Consider the following 17,130-nt stretch of genomic DNA (forward strand, 5'->3'; position numbering starts at 1 on the left):
AACCTGAAAGGCCACTCAGCAAGGAAGAAGCCACTGCTCCAAACCACCATAAAAATCCAGACTACGGTTTGCAACTGCACATGGGGACAAAGATCATACTTTATGGAGAAATGTCCTCTGCTCTGATGAAACAAAAATATAACTGTTTGGCCATAATGACCATTGTTATGTTTGGAGGAAAAAGGGGGAGGCTTGTTAGCTGAAGAATACCATCCCAACCGTGAAGCACTGGAGTGGCCATCACAAAGCCCTGACCTCAATCCTATAGAAAATTTGTGGGCAGAACTGAAAAAGCGTGTGCGAGCAAGGAGGTCGACAAACCTTACTCAGTTACACCAGCTCTGTAAGGAGGAATGGGACAAAATTCACCCAACTTATTGTGGGAAGCTTGTGGAAGGCTACCCAAAACCTTTTGACCCAAGTTAAACAATTTAAATGCAATGCTACCAAATACTAATTGAGTGTATGTAAACTTCTGACCCACTGGGAATGTGATGAAAGAAATAAAAGCTGAAATAAATCACTCTCTACTATTATTCTGACATGTCATATTCTTAAAATAAAGTGGTGATCCTAACTGACATAAGACAGGGAATTTTAGCTAGGATTAAATGTCAGGAATTGTGAAAAACTGAGTTTAAATCTATTTGGCTAAGGTATGTAAACTTCCGACTTCAACTGTAGGTCCCTATTCCCTTACCGGTTAGTCTGGAGTATGAGCCCAGAGTTGGGAGCCATCAGTATCTCCTCAGCCTCCACAGCTGGATTAAGCATGTGCAGCTTGTCATAAACCTTGATCAAAGGGAAGAGTTGACGGCCTAATTAACTGGAGGTTTTTACCCATCCTTTGATGTTTGGGTCTTCATGACACGACATAGTCTAATGCAGTTTGAAGTGGATGCACACGACACGTTGCAGGCCAATCTGCCTTCTTATCACTTTACAAAGTTACACTTTAAAAAGGAGAAGTTAGCTTTTTTACAACCAAATCTCTATTATTGATGTAAATGGCACATTATAGAAGGGCCCAGAAACTTTTTTTATAGCAATTTCACTTGTTTTTGAGAAACGTACCCCAACCAGCGATTCACTTCCACCTCCTTGTTGTACAGTATAGGGGGGGATAAAAAAATTTTTTAAAAAAACAAAGGCTCCAAAAACACCCAAATTCATCCGGGTACAAACTGAAACGCTCTCAGTATAGTGATGAAGGTATTTAGAGGTCGTTCACATGAAATGGTGTCATTACGACCTGCAGCGTTATATTCCAGTTTGTTTGAGAACCGAGTGATAACTCTCCGTCCATTCTAGCAGCAGGCTTCACAGAGAGCTGTAGTCTGGTTAGGGGAAACAGCTCAAATCGCACAAAATGGAGTAACATTACGGATAAAGTGTGGAATTACGCAATTTCATGTGTTTAACATCTAAAGACCTGCATCACGATACTAAGTTCCATTTCTAAAAGAACGTATTTGGGCGTTTTCGGGGATCCCGTACTGCACAACGAGAATGGAGGAAGTGAATCGCTGGTTGGGTTCAGTAAAAAAGATAACTAGTGAAATAGCCAATAAAAGGGTGCAAATACTTTAACATTCTATTTACATAAAATATATGGTTGTTTAAAAGCAAACTTCTGCTTTAAGTATTCAACCACAATCAAAACATCATTGATTTACATTCTGACTTCTCAGCATGTTTTCTTGCAGTGTTTGTTCACTTTCAGTTTGTTCTTAGGTGGAAGGGAACAGGAAAACAAGCGGAGGTCCATAAATAAGCACTATAAACTGAGTAGTCGTGTCATATATTTCTGAGAGAGTGTGATCCAGCCACACAGAAAAACCAATCGCAGTCCCGTGTCTGGGTATGAACACCAAGAGAGGTACTGTGTTATGGTAGTAGTATACCAATTTCTCAAATCCAGACCTCTAGGCCAGTAGTACTACTGATTTTCATTGTTAGCCTTTAATAAGGGACTGATCCAGACCTAGGACACCGGGAGATTGAGATCTCTGACCCATCAGTCAAATAACTACAAGGGAGAAAAGAAAAACAGCGAACCTGGGATATGAGTTCCCCTGGCATATACAATACCAGTCAAAAGTTTGGAAACACCTACTCATTAATATGGTTTTTCTTTATTTTCACTATTTTCTACATTGTGGAATAATAGTGACGACATCGAAACTATGAAATAACACATATGGAATCATGTAGTAACCAAAAAATATATATTTTATATTTGAGATTCTTCAAAATAGCCCTTTGCCTTGACAGCTTTGCAAACGATTGGCATTCTCTCAACGAGCTTCATGAGATAGTCACCTGGAATGCATGGTAAGAAGAAAGGCTGGGGGGTATGCCTTATGATTAACGAGACGTGGTATGATCATAACAACATACAGGAACTCAAGTTCTTTTGCTCACCTGACCTAGAATTCCTTACAATCAAATGTTGACCGCATTATCTACCAAGATAATTATTTTCGATTATAATCACAGCCATATACATCCCCCCCCAAGCAGACACATCGATGGCCCTGAATGACCTTCATTGGACTCTCTGTAAACTGGAAACCACATATCCTGAGGATGCATTCATTGTAGCTGGGGATTTTAACAAGGTTAATCTGAAAACAAAACTCCCAAAATTTTAGAAGCATATTGAATGCGCTACCTGAGCAGAAAAACATCCTGGACCATTATTACTCTAACTTCCACAACGCATACAAAGCCCTGCCCCGCCCTCCTTTCGGAAAATCTGACCACGACTCCATTTTGTTGCTCCCAGCCTACAGACAGAAACTAAAACAGGAAACGCCCATGCTCAGGTCTGTTCAATGCTGGTCCGACCAATCTGATTCCAAGCTTCAAGACTGCTTCGATCACGTGGACTGGGATATGTTCCGCATAGCGTCGGACAATAACATTGATGAATACGCTGATTTGGTGAGCGAGTTAATTAGCAAGTGCATCGGTGATGTTGTACCCACAGCAACTATTTAAAACCTTCCCCAACCAGAAACCATGGATTGATGGCAGCATTCGTGCAAAACTGAAAGTGCAAACCACTGCTTTTAAATCAGGGCAAGGCAACCGGAAGCATGACCGAATACAAACAGTGTAGCTATTCCCTCCACAAGGCAATCAGTCGCAATGTGGCAGGGTCTACAGTCAATCATGGACTACAATAAGAAAACCAGCCCCGTCGCGGACCACGATGTCCTGCTCCCAGACAAACTAAAAAACTTATTTGCTCGCTTTGAGGACAATACAGTTGCAACGACACGGTCCGCTACCAAAACCTGCGGGCTCTCCTTCACCGCAGCCAATGTGAGTAAAGCATTTAAACGTGTTAACCCTCACAACGCTGCCGGCCCAGACAGCATCCCTAGCCGCGTCCTCAGAGCATGCGCAGACCAGCTAGCTGGTGTGTTTACGGACATTTTCAATCAATCCTTATCCCAGTCTGCTGTTCCCACATGCTTCAAGAGGGCCACCATTTTCCAGCTCCCAAGAAAGCTAAGGCAACTGAGCTAAATGACTATCGCCCGTAGCACTCACCTCCGTCATCATGAAGTGCTCTGAGAGACTATTCAAGGATCATATTCACCTGCACCCTACCTGACACCCTCGATGTCATTAAGGACCGCCACAGGAAAGGAAGAACCAGAGTTACCTCTGCTACAGAGGATAAGTTTATTGGAGTTACCAGCCTCAGAAATTGCAGCCAAAATAAATGCTTCACAGAGTTAAGGTAACAGACACATCAACATCAACTGTTCTGAAGAGACTGCATGAAATCAGGCCTTCATGGTGGAATTTCTGCAAAGAAATCACTACTGAAGGACACCAATAAGAAGAGACTAGCTTGGGCCCAGAAACACGAGCAATGGACATTAACCTTGTGGAAATCTGTCCTTTGGTCTGGAGTCCAAATGTGAGATTTTTGGTTCCAACTGCAGTGTCCTTGTGAGATGCAGAGTAGGTGAACGGATGATCTCTGCATGTGTGGCTCCCACCATGAAGCATGGAGGGTGTGATGGTACTTTGCTGGTGATACGGTCTGTGATTTATTTAGAATTCAAGTCAAACCTAACGAGCATGGCTACCACAGCATTCTGCAGCAATACACCATCCCATCTGGTTTGCACTTAGTGGGATCATCATTTATTTTTCAACAGGACAATGACCCAACACACATTCAGGCTATGTAAGGGCTATTTGACCAAGGAGGAGAGTGATGGAGTGCTGCATCAGATGACATGGACTCCACAATCACCCAATCTCAACCCAATTGAGATGGTTTGGGATGAGTTGGACCACAGAGTGAAGGAAAAGCAGCCAACAAGTGCTCAGCATATGTGGGAACTCCTTCAAGACTGTTGGAAAATCATTCCAGGTGAAGCTGGTTGAGAGATTGCACACCCTTTGCAAAGCTGTCATCGAGGCAATGGGTTGCAACTTTGAAGAATTTTGTATTGTTTAACACCTTTTGGTTACTATATGATTCCATAGTTTTGATGTCTTCACTATTATTCTACAATGTAGAACATTTTAAAAAATAAAGAAAAACCCTTGAATGAGTAGGTGTGTCCAAACTTTTGACTGGCACTGTAGGTGCCTGCATAAGTATAGTACCTGGATCTGGAGTTCATCACTGAGCTCTAGTAACTTCCTCTCCAGTTGTCCAGCCTTTGGGTCGGTGACTTTGAGCACCACCTTCAGCCCTGTCCTTCCTTTAGTCTTCCCTGTTACGCTCATAGCAAAATTATGCTCTGACTGTAGCTGGAAAGAGGCCTACAAAGAGATAGGCATTTTAATCAGTGAATGAAAGCAAAAATAGAGTTAGAAATGAGACAATAGAAATATCAGATGTTGTTTCTCTGGTGTAGGTGGAGCATCATTTTGTCCTAATTCAGTCACTCTGATACAAAGAATCATAGGAGCTCAATACAAAAGATCCGACTCATCTATAAATTAATCAAACTAGTTTTTCCACTACACTATTTATGGCTTATTATAGAATCAGTTGAAAACTAAAGTGCCTGTGGCCTTGAATGGAACATTTGTCACTCATCAAGAAGAAAACCTTGAGATCAAAAACTGGTTCCCACCTCAGCATGTCGTGATTGGAGTTCCAGGATGTCTCTCTTGGTGGTGAACCAATGGAAGGTGAGGCCAGGCAGGGTGTTGCCAAAGGAGAAGGGGGTCTGACTGCTGGTGAGCCCTATCACATACACAGGCATCTAGGAGAAGGGACAGGATGAGGCAACTCAAAGCAGCTCACACATCTGTAAGTCCTGATATTCACAATATAACGCATCTCAATTAGAGTGAAGTATGTCCTGTGGACACTGTCAGAGACCATTTGAGATTACTAGTAATCTATTAGTTAATTTATCACGTGTTACCTGTGTCCCAGTCTTCATTCTGGTGATAGGGGCCCGGATGCGAATGGCCCTCAATTGCACAACTTCAACCTCTACTTGATCCTGTTCATAGGAAACATTAGAATAGAAGTACATCACTTTCAGTTGGTGAAAAAGAGATGATGTACCGATGATGTACAGGTATTTTACCTGAGAGACAACAACAAGCTTCCCAGTCTCGGCATCGACAGCTTGAACCAGTCCTGTAACCGTGACGTTGCCAATGGCAATGCCCCTGACATGACCTATGTCGTTAACAGATGCCATCTCCTCATTGGCCATGGAGAAGAGGATGTTGGACTGGGGCTGTGGGCCGCCCTCGGATGTGATCTAGAACATGGAGACGAGGTAAAGGGTGGTGTCTGTGTGTGTCATAAATAAATATGGTAGACTAGCAGTTTCACGTGATGAGCAGTGAGGATACTGACAGCATGTTCAACTCTTGTCAATGTGGGGTCTTTACATTTGTCAAGGCAATCAAATCATGCAGTCTGTTAGAATAATCAACACTAGAGATTTGGAGATTAAATCAACAGGTTACTCACAGGGTGTGTGTATTTACAATTACTTAATATTCAGTAATTAAATAGCATGTAGAGAGTACACAACGGGTAAGCTGGAAAGGCCTATTTTAAAGCGTATGCTGATTCAAATTATTTTTCACAAAATGAGATTCTTTAAACAGGACATCCTGTCTTATCAGTGTGGGGGACAGCAGGGGCAGAGACCAGAGTCTTCCCACAATAATCTGAAAACGTAACAATCCAATGTACCTGCATCATGGCTCCGATTATCAGAGTCATTTTCCTGGGGATCAGTTTGAATGGTGGGAACACCTAGAAAGACCAAAACAAAAATGAGTGTCTTTCAACACACATAATATAACATCATTGGACAACATGTTTCAGTGAGTCTCGTGAAGACCCTCCTACCTCTATTTGCTGAGGAGCAGACGCAATCTTCCTTCCAGTTTTGTCTACTAGCATAGCAGACACGCTGGTCTGTCCAATTGCTAAGCCTTTGACCAGGAAGATTGCCGTGTCCTTCTCTGAGGGATCTGAAAGTGCTCTGGGGAAAACACAACATGAATTGTGAACTCAATGTCTACTTTACTGAAACGTAGGCAAAATATACATGCCGAGGTGCATGCAGGAGTAATTCCTATCCGTTTCTCCATTCCCAGTGACACAGGCAATGGCAATGTGATGGTCTGCATGTAATCATATCTGCTCTAAGAACAAAACTTTATACTTCTATGATTCATTAATGTAACAGTAACTTACTGCAGAGAGATGATACCGGACGCTGCACTGAGTTTCAGATTCAAAAAGCGGAAATATTTGGCCAAAAAGGGCTTCTTGTTGTCATCCAGAACCCTGACATGGGCTTTCACAGATTTACCAATCTCCACCTGCAAGAAACCAGTTCATGTTTTTTTAATACGTGAAGCATTATTTTGGGCTCCAATTGCATTAATCATTTGCATAAGTTTTATTTTTACTAAGTACACAAGCAGCTACACTCAAATTCAAGTTGGCTTTATTGCCATGAGAGGATCGACCAACATTCACAGCATCTTAATCCTGTTTGTTTGTATGTACAGTGCCTTGCGAAAGTATTCAGTCCCCTTGAACTTTGCGACCTTTTGCCACATTTCAGGCTTCAAACATAAAGATATAAAACTGTATTTTTTTGTGATGAATCAACAACAAGTGGGACACAATCATGAAGTGGAACGACATTTATTGGATATTTCTAACTTTTTTAACAAATCAAAAACTGAAAAATTGGGCGTGCAAAATTATTCAGCCCCTTTACTTTCAGTGCAGCAAACTCTCTCCAGAAGTTCAGTGAGGATCTCTGAATGATCCAATGTTGACCTAAATGACTAATGATGATAAATACAATCCACCTGTGTATAATCAAGTCTCCGTATAAATGCACCTGCATTGTGATAGTCTCAGAGGTCCGTCAAAAGCGCAGAGTGCTCTCATGAAGAACAAGGAACACACCAGGCAGGTCCGAGATACTCTTGTGAAGAAGTTTAAAGCCGGATTTGGATACAAAAAGATTTCCCAAGCTTTAAACATCCCAAGGAGCACTGTGCAAGCGATAATATTGAAATGGAAGGAGTATCAGACCACTGCAAATCTACCAAGACCTGGCCGTGCCTCTAAACTTTCAGCTCATACAAGGAGAAGACTGATCAGAGATGCAGCCAAGAGGCCCATGATCACTCTGGATGAACTGCAGAGATCTACAGCTGAGGTGGGAGACTCTGTCCATAGGACAACAATCAGTCATATATTGCACAAATCTGGCCTTTATGGAAGAGTGGCAAGAAGAAAGCCATTTCTTAAAGATATCCATAAAAAGTGTCGTTTAAAGTTTGCCACAAGCCACCCGGGAGACACACCAAACATGTGGAAGAAGGTGCTCTGGTCAGATGAAACCAAAATTGAACTTTTTGGCAACAATGCAAAACTTTGTTTGGCGTAAAAGCAACACAGCTCATCACCCCATCCCCACTGTCAAACATGGTGGTGGCAGCATCATGGTTTGGGCCTGCTTTTCTTCAGCAGGGACAGGGAAGATGGTTAAAATTGATGGGAAGATGGATGGAGCCAAATACAGGTCCATTCTGGAAGAAAACCTGATGGAGTCTGCAAAAGACCTGAGACTGGGACGGAGATTTGTCTTCCAACAAGACAATGATCCAAAACATAAAGCAAAATCTACAATGGAATGGTTAAAAAATAAACATATCCAGGTGTTAGAATGGCCAAGTCAAATTCCAGATCTGAATCCAATCGAGAATCTGCGGAAAGAACTGAAAACTGCTGTTCACAAATGCTCTCCATAAAACCTCACTGAGCTCGAGCTGTTTTGCAAGGAGGAATGGGAAAAAATTTCAGTCTCTCGATGTGCAAAACTGATAGTGACATACCCCAAGCGACTTACAGCTGTAATCGCAGCAAAAGGTGGCGCTACAAAGTATTAACTTAAGGGGGCTGAATAATTTTGCACGCCCAATTTTTCAGTTTTTGATTTGTTAAAAAAGTTTGAAATATCCAATAAATGTCGTTCCACTTCATGATTGTGTCCCACTTGTTGTTGATTCATCACAAAAAATACAGTTTTATATCTTTATGTTTGAAGCCTGAAATGTGGCAAAAGGTCACAAAGTTCAAGGGGGCCGAATACTTTCGCAAGGCACTGTATATATCCATTTCTTGAATACTTCACATAGTGTGGTTTCAGAAAACCAGTGATACACAGTCTTTGGGTCTCTGCCCTGCAGGATAAAGTATTGATGCTGGCCTCTGACCTTGTCAACCACTCGGACATAAACCTCCAGTATGTCTGAGATGTGGACTGTAGCTGTAGCAGGGGCTGGGAAGGCCAGGCAGAGGTCATGAACCATCACCTGCACTGTCCCCGGCTGGACTGGAACCACCTAGAGCACAGAGGCCACAGTGATGAAAGGGTTTATATGACGTTTTCATTTTATGAAGGCACACGGATGTTTCATCAATTTGGCATTCAGAGCATCACGTCAGCTACAATATTGTTAGAAAGTAGGATGATAATGGGCCAAGGGAGGTGTTGGAACTAAGACAGGTATAGAACACATCATCATACATATATTTAACCATGGTGTGCTAACCCTATAAAAAGTACACTCAAAAGAGAGTGGTAGGCTCAGCAGCATTGTCATTCTGAGTGTTCTGTGATTCTCCTCACCTCAGCAGATCCCTGAGCCTCCTGGTACACCACATCTGCTATCCCTCCAACACTGGTGTTGACAAAGAAATACCCAGAGCCCTCCCTCAGGGCTAGGTCAGCCTGCAGGATACACAACAGGAGAAGCCATGGATGAAAGCATGACACCACAATGGACATGATGACAAAGAAGCAGTCAAGGCCCATCACAATATCCGCTGAAAGGTACATACACGTTTTTCACATCATGGGCCACAAGTAATAATTTGTAATTATAATGAGAATCCATGCAGCAGAGGGCCATCTGTGTGAAATATATCAGCCAGGCCAGTGGGCCACCTGTGTGTAATATTTCAAGTAGAGATGGGCAATATAGAAAAAAATCCATATCACAATAAATTGAACGATAAGTTTATAACATTAATGTGCAGCAAAGTAAAAATAAAAAAATAAAAAAACTCTTACTACTACTTTCAATGTTGTAGCTATCAATTGTCCAACCAACAATCAACCATATTAGCAAACTTATTTCATTTCAAACTTCATATCTCTTTAGTATTGCCTTATAGGTTATTTATTATACTGAACGATATCAGCAAAATGTCCACAATAAGTGGCTGGAGTCTATAATTTTTTCCGGTTTATCATCCCAGCTCTAATTTCAAGGCATCATAATCCAGTGCTATCAGTTAGTTGGGATCTATGAGCAGTCAGTGATACAGAGGGAGACTGAATGAGGCTGTTACATGGCAGCTAGTGGTGCCCAGTGAGGGAAGACTGGAGGACCATAGAAATGGGATACATGAAGCAGATATTACCTTTGACAGCGACAGTGAAGGATGGGTCACATTGTATTCTGTCAGCTCTATGCCATACATTTTTTATCTGCAACACTACTGAACATTTCACACAGGCTCCAGTTCTTACCCGCACGTTAGGGTGGTTGTATATGGTGACAGCTTCAGGACTGACGGTTACATCTTCCACCAATAGGAGTTCCAGAGTGGCTGAGACAGGGGTCAGAGGGTCAAACTGCCAGAAAGTGGGTGAGATAAAACAGGATGGGTGCCATGGTTACAGGTGTCATTTCGAGTGACACCAAGATGAGATTACCCTACATGGCAGTGTTCTTAAAAAGTGGAGTTCTGTGGTTAAGGTCAAGTGGAATCATAGAGGAAGTCTTAGTATCAATGGCAAAATTAAATGCTGTACTTTAGTATTTGTGACCCGTTTCAAGAAACTAGGCCTATGTCGCACGTCACTACTTCACAGGAGAGGCATTTGAACATGTTTTTTTTATATGAAATGTTTTTTTGTTGTTGTTGTTGCAGAAATGCCTTCGGGAACACGTAAACTTTCATGTGCCTTAATAACAAACTTGTATCTGTAAATATTAATGAAATTGTTACATTGAGGGTTGGTTTAGCCATGGAAAAATACAGGAACCTTCCCGCTAGCCATGATTGGTTGAGATAATGGATGGGCTGGACAAGTAGCATGCTTCTGTCTGTAACATGAGCTGCTCAGTATGTGAGGATAATCCTTTCTACCTGCAGCTTTTGAAAGATATCATGTAGAAAAAAACATTTTCAGTTCTTCTTCTCTCAACATTGCTGCCCTGAAGGTAATAGTGCCCTCGACAAAGTGGGAAAAATTTGCGATGGACTACTTTCTAGAGGATGATTGTGCCATACTGACTCTGAAAATGAATCAGACAATGGGGAAATCCCTGATTTAGGTAAAAACATTTGAATTGAACCAGACATGGTAGAGTCTTCTGATGACAATGGTTGGGAAGAAATGGTGTCGTTGTCACGGAAGAAATTGAACGAGTTTTGAAATCAGTGTAATGCCCGGTGGAAGCAGAGAGATGACTGCCAAATGCGGAGAGAGTTCAAAAAGAGAACACAGAAAGAAGACTGTTGTATAAAACACTGGCCTCCGGATTACATCTTCAAACTAAGGGCAACCCTCACATCCATTACAGAGAGGGAGAAGTGTTCATCCATGTATACGGGTAAGTCTAGCTACATTTTCAGATATTATAAGTTTCTAATTCTGTCAGAAAGTCGTTTTCATTGCAAGTTAATGCGTACTGTTAGCTAGCAGGCTCGCTAGCTAATGTTACGTGTACGATCTGTGTGGTAATAGTATTTGTATCTCTGAAACCATTTGCATTTCTAGTTAAAGCCTAATGTTAGCTAGCTAGCTAACATTGAACCTAGTTGGTTAGCTTTTGCTACCTGCAGAGCCATGCATGGTAGTATTGCCATGTTCAAAATTCCTGGGAAATATGAAAAATACGAGGTCAAATCATCACTTCAGTGATCTTCAGGTCGGAAAGTCGGAGCTCTAGAAAGAGGCTCGAGTTGGAATTTCCAGTTGAGTGACCATTCAAATAAACGTTTCCCCAGTTGGAGCTATTTTTTCCCCAGAGTTCCCAGTTGAACGCACTGAAGTTGGATATTTCCGATTTCCCAGTACTTTTGAACACGGCATTAGATTTCAGATTATAGTTCATTGTTTAGCTAGCTAGATGTCTAAACAAAAGACTCCACTATGCAAGTAACAATTTCCCTGTACCGTTGACACCTTTTATATCCTGTACATGTAACAAATAAACCTAGATTTTATTTGATATAGTGTGTGTTTACCAGAGACGGTAATGTGAAGAACATGACATGCATCAAAGTCCGTTTAGGATATAGGCCAAGGATGAGATCAAATGCATTTTTACTACTACTTTCACACTGTGAATCCTTAAAATAGATGGCTGGGGCTAAGGCTTAAAAGGGTGTGAACATTGCTAAATGTGTGTAGACAAATTAGAGCTCTCTGGTATGTGTAGCAAAAACATTCAGGGGCCATTTTCTCAAAAGTGGGGTTACAAGTGTATCAACTTTCTAGGCAGAATTATTTCCCCATTGTTCCTCAACTGCAGTGTATGATATACAGTCTTCTAGCTCAGTCTCTCTACTTTCATCCAATGTCAAATTTTACTACATAGGACCGAATCCAGGTGGTGGGTCACATCTGTAAAGTTCTTGAAGATTTGACTTTCGGCTCTCATGCCTTGTGTTGCTATAGCAACCTCTAAGCTGATTAAATGTTTATTTTCTGTGGTCACAGGCCACCACACATTCAGCCAACAGCATCCTGCCTGCCAGTCACAGGAAGTGAAAAACCCACAAATGTTCACAATGGCTCTGAAAATGGTGGCTTGTCTACTTACGTAAGATAAGTGTGATGTTTCTCTGCTAAAGGATGTGTTTCTGTCTTACCGGACTGAGAACCTTAGCAGACTTGAGGTGGGGGACCTGGTAACTCAGAGCTGTTACTGTGATAGCAGCAGTCCCAGACTGGTGGTGGACAAGGACCGTCTGACGACCTGACACACAAGAGGACATTTCTGTTGGACAAAACTGTTGAAATTGCCTTCAAAAACAACTGGTATCATACCTGGTTTCACCTGGTATTAGACCAAAGAATACAAATAAAATCAAGCAAGGATACCATCATGAGGAATATCAAAATTATACCATGAAGTTTCTTCTGTTTGTTGCTGTCCTGCAGTAATTCCAGCTTCATAGGCATGGTGGGTTCGATACTGGCCAGGGACGCCTTGGTCGACTCCCAGACGATACTCAGAGAGCTGAAGTTGTCAAACTTCCTGCCTTGCTGGTCAAAGGCAGCCAGGTCCAGCACAGGGTTGCGGTAGTTTGAGACAGGCACCTGCAACAAATAATGTTACACAGTTCTTCCAACGCACTATTTCTTTCTAAATTAAACTGACAGGGATGAAGACATTCAATTCAATACAACTTTATTTATCCCCCCAGGTGCAATTAAGAAAGGCAGAATGGCAAACTTGACATGATCTTATTTCTTTAGTTATCCCCCACAATGAAATTGGGGAGGGGAATGTGGATCTGTCTCCATCCGTTAGTATGTTCGTTCTCACACACGATCGCTCAAAACAGCACTGGCCCGATTTTGAAGAAACTTCGGTGAATTATGCGTCTTGCCATGGAGATCAAGAATTTACAAAATGACACTGATTGGCCAGATGGTGGCGCTATTACAAGAGATTGAAAAAGCAAACTTTGAGAGTTCATGCCCCTCACCCAGTCTTGATTTTAATTTATTTTACCTTTATTTAACTAGGCAAGTCAGTTAAGAACAAATTCTTATTTTCAATGACGGCCTAGGAACAGTGGGTTAACTGCCTTGTTCAGAGGCAGAACGACAGATGTTTTACCTAGTCAGCTTGGGGATTTGTTCTTGCAACTAGTCCAACGCTCTAGCCACTAGGCTACCTGCCGCCCATGACCTAAGTCATGAAATTTGGTACATAAGTCTCTCCTTACAAGGAACTAAATTTGCCTCAGCAACCCATATGGTTGCCATGATGTATTTTCCACCATTTAGAATTTTGTGAAAATCCCGCTACTCTTCTGACACCGAATGACCGATCTGCACTACATTTGATGTGTGGCATCTATGGACAAAGGTCAACATTTTCCAGACTAGTACCTAAAACAACATGGCCACTATTGACCAATAAACATTTACGTGGTCTGGAACAAATATGCATATAAAATCAGTCAAGAATATTTGTATTGTAACCACTTTTGGTACACATGTAGCAAACACTGTCAAGACTCAATATATGCAAGAATATTCATATCGACCTCATGTGGTGATCTAACAGGCACATGTTTAGATCACTTGATCTATGAGTCTGAGTCTATGAGTCTGGCTAACCCACACGATATCTCAGCAACCACTGGGCCAATTTTTACTCCACTTGGGTGAATAATGCGTCTTGCCATAGATCACTTAATGCATCATTCATGAGGGACGACGACATGTTTACTGTTGACAGCCGCCTTTGTGTAGCCAGCTCCTGTGCCAAGTGTGTTTGAATGTGTGCTGTGTAAACACTGCCCTTTTATTTTTCTCACCAGTTGTTTGTTCTGCTGCAGCAGAGGGCAGGTAAGGTCAAGTTGGGGACTTGTGTACACAGGGACCAAGGTGAGGCGAGAGGGAGGGGCGCACACAAACATCACCACTGCTGGCTCCACCGCAGGATAGGGATTGGTCAAACTAGGCTGGTTCCCCACAGTAAGTGACAATACCTGGAGAGGTAGTTATAACACGGTATTACCGTTTGTAACAAAAGTATTTCATCTACAGTGTAACTTAAAGAGCTAGAACAAAGCCTAGGGCCATATTCAGTAGGTGCCAAACAAGAAAAAGCCCATTCCCTCACCTGTTCTCCCAGGGCTCTACAAGTTGCTCTGACCCAGTGTCGGAGGTAGCTGCGGGAGGTGGGCCCGGTCAGAGCCAGGCTAACACTGTTCTCATCCTCAGCCTTTAGGTTCCGGAAGAACTTGGAGGGTTCTAGGACCCAGGGCTTGGGTCCACCCTCAAAAAGCATGTCCTTAGAGGAGCCCAGGGTCACCAAGGCAACAGAGGCAGGGTCCACAGCCTGCACATGACAACATGTCGAGCATGTACAGGTTAGTGAATGGAGAAGTGGCATACTGCATTTTGTAGAGTAAAATTATATTTGATGAACATTTACTGCTTATTTTTTGTTAGATGTTTTCTGGATAAAGCTCTCAGGTTTGACACTGCGAATCCTAAATGGTTCAACTTCAGGAGGTTTTTCAATGAGTAAATAACACATGAATGAGTTCAAGTCAGACAGCCAAACGAGGTCAAGCAGGAAGACAGACAGCGTGGTAATAGGTTGGTGTCTAAGATAAATGCTTCAGTAGCTATTTGAAGGGAGCATAAACTCCCAGATTCCTTCTCAGAGTAAGAGTAACGACAAATCTGGCTCTCTCATTAGAAGCTTATCTTAACCTCCTAAAATAACAATTTCCTGGTAATGTACCAAAGAGCACCGTCTTACCATGCACTTGGGTTAATGGGATGAAAACCCATGGTCATGGAAGAGAGGATGCATGACAAAATTATCCATGCATGGGAATGGAGATGCTTCTCTGCTTTACATAAATTGTCCATTCTATGGGCCGAGTTGACATCAATTCCATTACAGTGAAGTAGCAAAGCAGCAACAGAGAAAACAAATCAGTGTATTGAGTGCATGAGGGCATAATTAAAACGCACAAAACACTGACGAAACCCAGGAGGTAATTGAACACTAGCTGATCCTTGCACTTCTGCCCTGATCGCAGAGAAACATACCCAGCATACACTTCCTCAAATTAGTCAGAATTCATCTATGATAAATAAACAAAATCTGTAGTGTTTTTGCAGAGGAGGTCGTAGTCGCATAATTTTACATCTAACTAAGATGTTTGGTGCAGTAAGTGAATGAAAAACACTTCATTGAAGAATCCCATCCATAGTTCCCACTCCTACTATGAGTAGTACCGTTGACCAATCACCGACGAAGGGGCTTACATCACTGGGGCCGAGCTCCCTGCCATCCAGGACCTCTATACCAGGTGGTGTCAGAGGAAGACCCTAGAAATTGTCAGACTCCAGCCATAGACTGCTCTCTCTACATGGCAAACGGTACCCATACGCCAAGTTTGGAACCAATAGGACTCTGAACAGCTTCAACCCCCAAGCAATGACTGCTAAATAGTTAGTTAAATAGTTAACCAAATAGCTACCCGGACTATCTGCAATTTTGCAAACCTTTTGACTCATCACATACACTGCTGCTACTGTTTACTATCTGTCACTTTATTGCTAGTTATAGGTACATATTTACCTCAACTACCTCATACCTTGCATATCACCTCGGTACAGGTACCCCTTGTATATAGCCAAATTATCGTTACTCATTGTGTATCTATTATTACGTATTTTACTTTTCTATTATTTATCTCTTTTCTTTCTCGCTGCACTGTTGGGAAGGGCCTTTATAAGGAAGCATTTATTTATATTTTTTTACTGCTAGTCCACAACTGTTGTTTACGAAGCATGTGATTAATAAAATAGTATTTGATTTTACATCAGCTACTGACCTTAGACTTCCCTTAAGAAAATGTTGGGTGTGCAAACAGCAAAAAAAAAAAAAAACCCTGCCTAACACCAAAATGAACCAAAAAAATCACAACATTTCGGCAAACTGTTCCGACTGGGAAGCATGCGACAGGCTTTAGCGCAAGTGTGTGCGTGTCCCAATCTTCTGCTAATTAAGAGGTTGGCTTTTCTGCTCTAGGGAGAGTTGGCTGGGAGAGTAGTGACTGAAGATCACTGATCAGATTTGAGATCATCACAACAAAGAGCACAGGTAAAGGACAACTCATCAACTACAAAACAACTTCAATCTCAAGTCTCTTTTTATGCTTTGACCGGGGAAGAGGTTGAAGTAGACCAATATGAAATGAACGTGTGTGAATAGGCCATGCCTTAAGGTACAGGTAGGGGGGGGCATGGACTCACTCTGAGTGGTGGGTAGGCAGCAATGGTGATCTTGGTGCTGAGGTGGACGTTGCCGTGGGTGTAGCTGACTGTCAGGGTTGTGTATCCTGGGGCTAGAGCCTGGGCCCGTACCCCACTGCAGTGGTCCTGCCCTGGAGCCAGCCTACCTGTATTTGTATTTATTACAGATCCTCATTAGCTACTCTTCCTGGGATCCAGCAAAATTAAGGCAATTTATCCAATTTTAAAACATTACAATTCACAGATTTCACAACACAGTGTGCCCTCAGGCCTCTACATGACTACATCCATGTGTATGTATAGTGCGTATGTTATCGTGTGTGTGTGTGTGTGTGCGTATGCATGCATGTGTCTGTGCCAATGTTTGTGTTACTTCACAGTCCCCGCTGTCCCATAAGGTGTTTTTTTTAATCTGATTTTTAAATCTAATTTTACTGCTTGCGTCAGTTACTTGATGTGGAATAGAGTTCCATGTAGTCATGGCTCTATGTAGTACTGTGTGCCTCCCATAGTCTGTTCTGGACTTGGGGACTGTGAAGAAACCTCGTGG

General features: G+C 42.2%; 1 protein-coding gene across 1 annotated transcript in view; it reads right to left on the bottom strand.

Moving 5' to 3' along the window:
* The window catches only part of nup210 (nucleoporin 210), a 63,389-nt gene that overhangs the window by 22,970 nt on the left and 23,289 nt on the right, over nt 1-17,130 (bottom strand). Inside the window, exons 14-29 of the mRNA XM_064923433.1 lie at nt 16,581-16,726; nt 14,425-14,643; nt 14,117-14,290; nt 12,692-12,884; nt 12,434-12,540; nt 10,080-10,184; nt 9,174-9,275; nt 8,758-8,886; nt 6,713-6,840; nt 6,362-6,497; nt 6,203-6,265; nt 5,580-5,759; nt 5,412-5,492; nt 5,115-5,246; nt 4,639-4,797; nt 701-792 (exon numbers count right to left, since the gene is read on the bottom strand). Coding sequence (XP_064779505.1) covers nt 701-792; nt 4,639-4,797; nt 5,115-5,246; nt 5,412-5,492; nt 5,580-5,759; nt 6,203-6,265; nt 6,362-6,497; nt 6,713-6,840; nt 8,758-8,886; nt 9,174-9,275; nt 10,080-10,184; nt 12,434-12,540; nt 12,692-12,884; nt 14,117-14,290; nt 14,425-14,643; nt 16,581-16,726 — 2,146 coding nt within the window. The remainder of the gene's footprint in view (nt 1-700; nt 793-4,638; nt 4,798-5,114; nt 5,247-5,411; nt 5,493-5,579; nt 5,760-6,202; nt 6,266-6,361; nt 6,498-6,712; nt 6,841-8,757; nt 8,887-9,173; nt 9,276-10,079; nt 10,185-12,433; nt 12,541-12,691; nt 12,885-14,116; nt 14,291-14,424; nt 14,644-16,580; nt 16,727-17,130) is intronic.

The sequence above is a fragment of the Oncorhynchus masou genome, chromosome 18, assembly GCF_036934945.1.
Source record: "Oncorhynchus masou masou isolate Uvic2021 chromosome 18, UVic_Omas_1.1, whole genome shotgun sequence".
NCBI classification, from domain to species: Eukaryota; Metazoa; Chordata; class Actinopteri; order Salmoniformes; family Salmonidae; genus Oncorhynchus; species Oncorhynchus masou.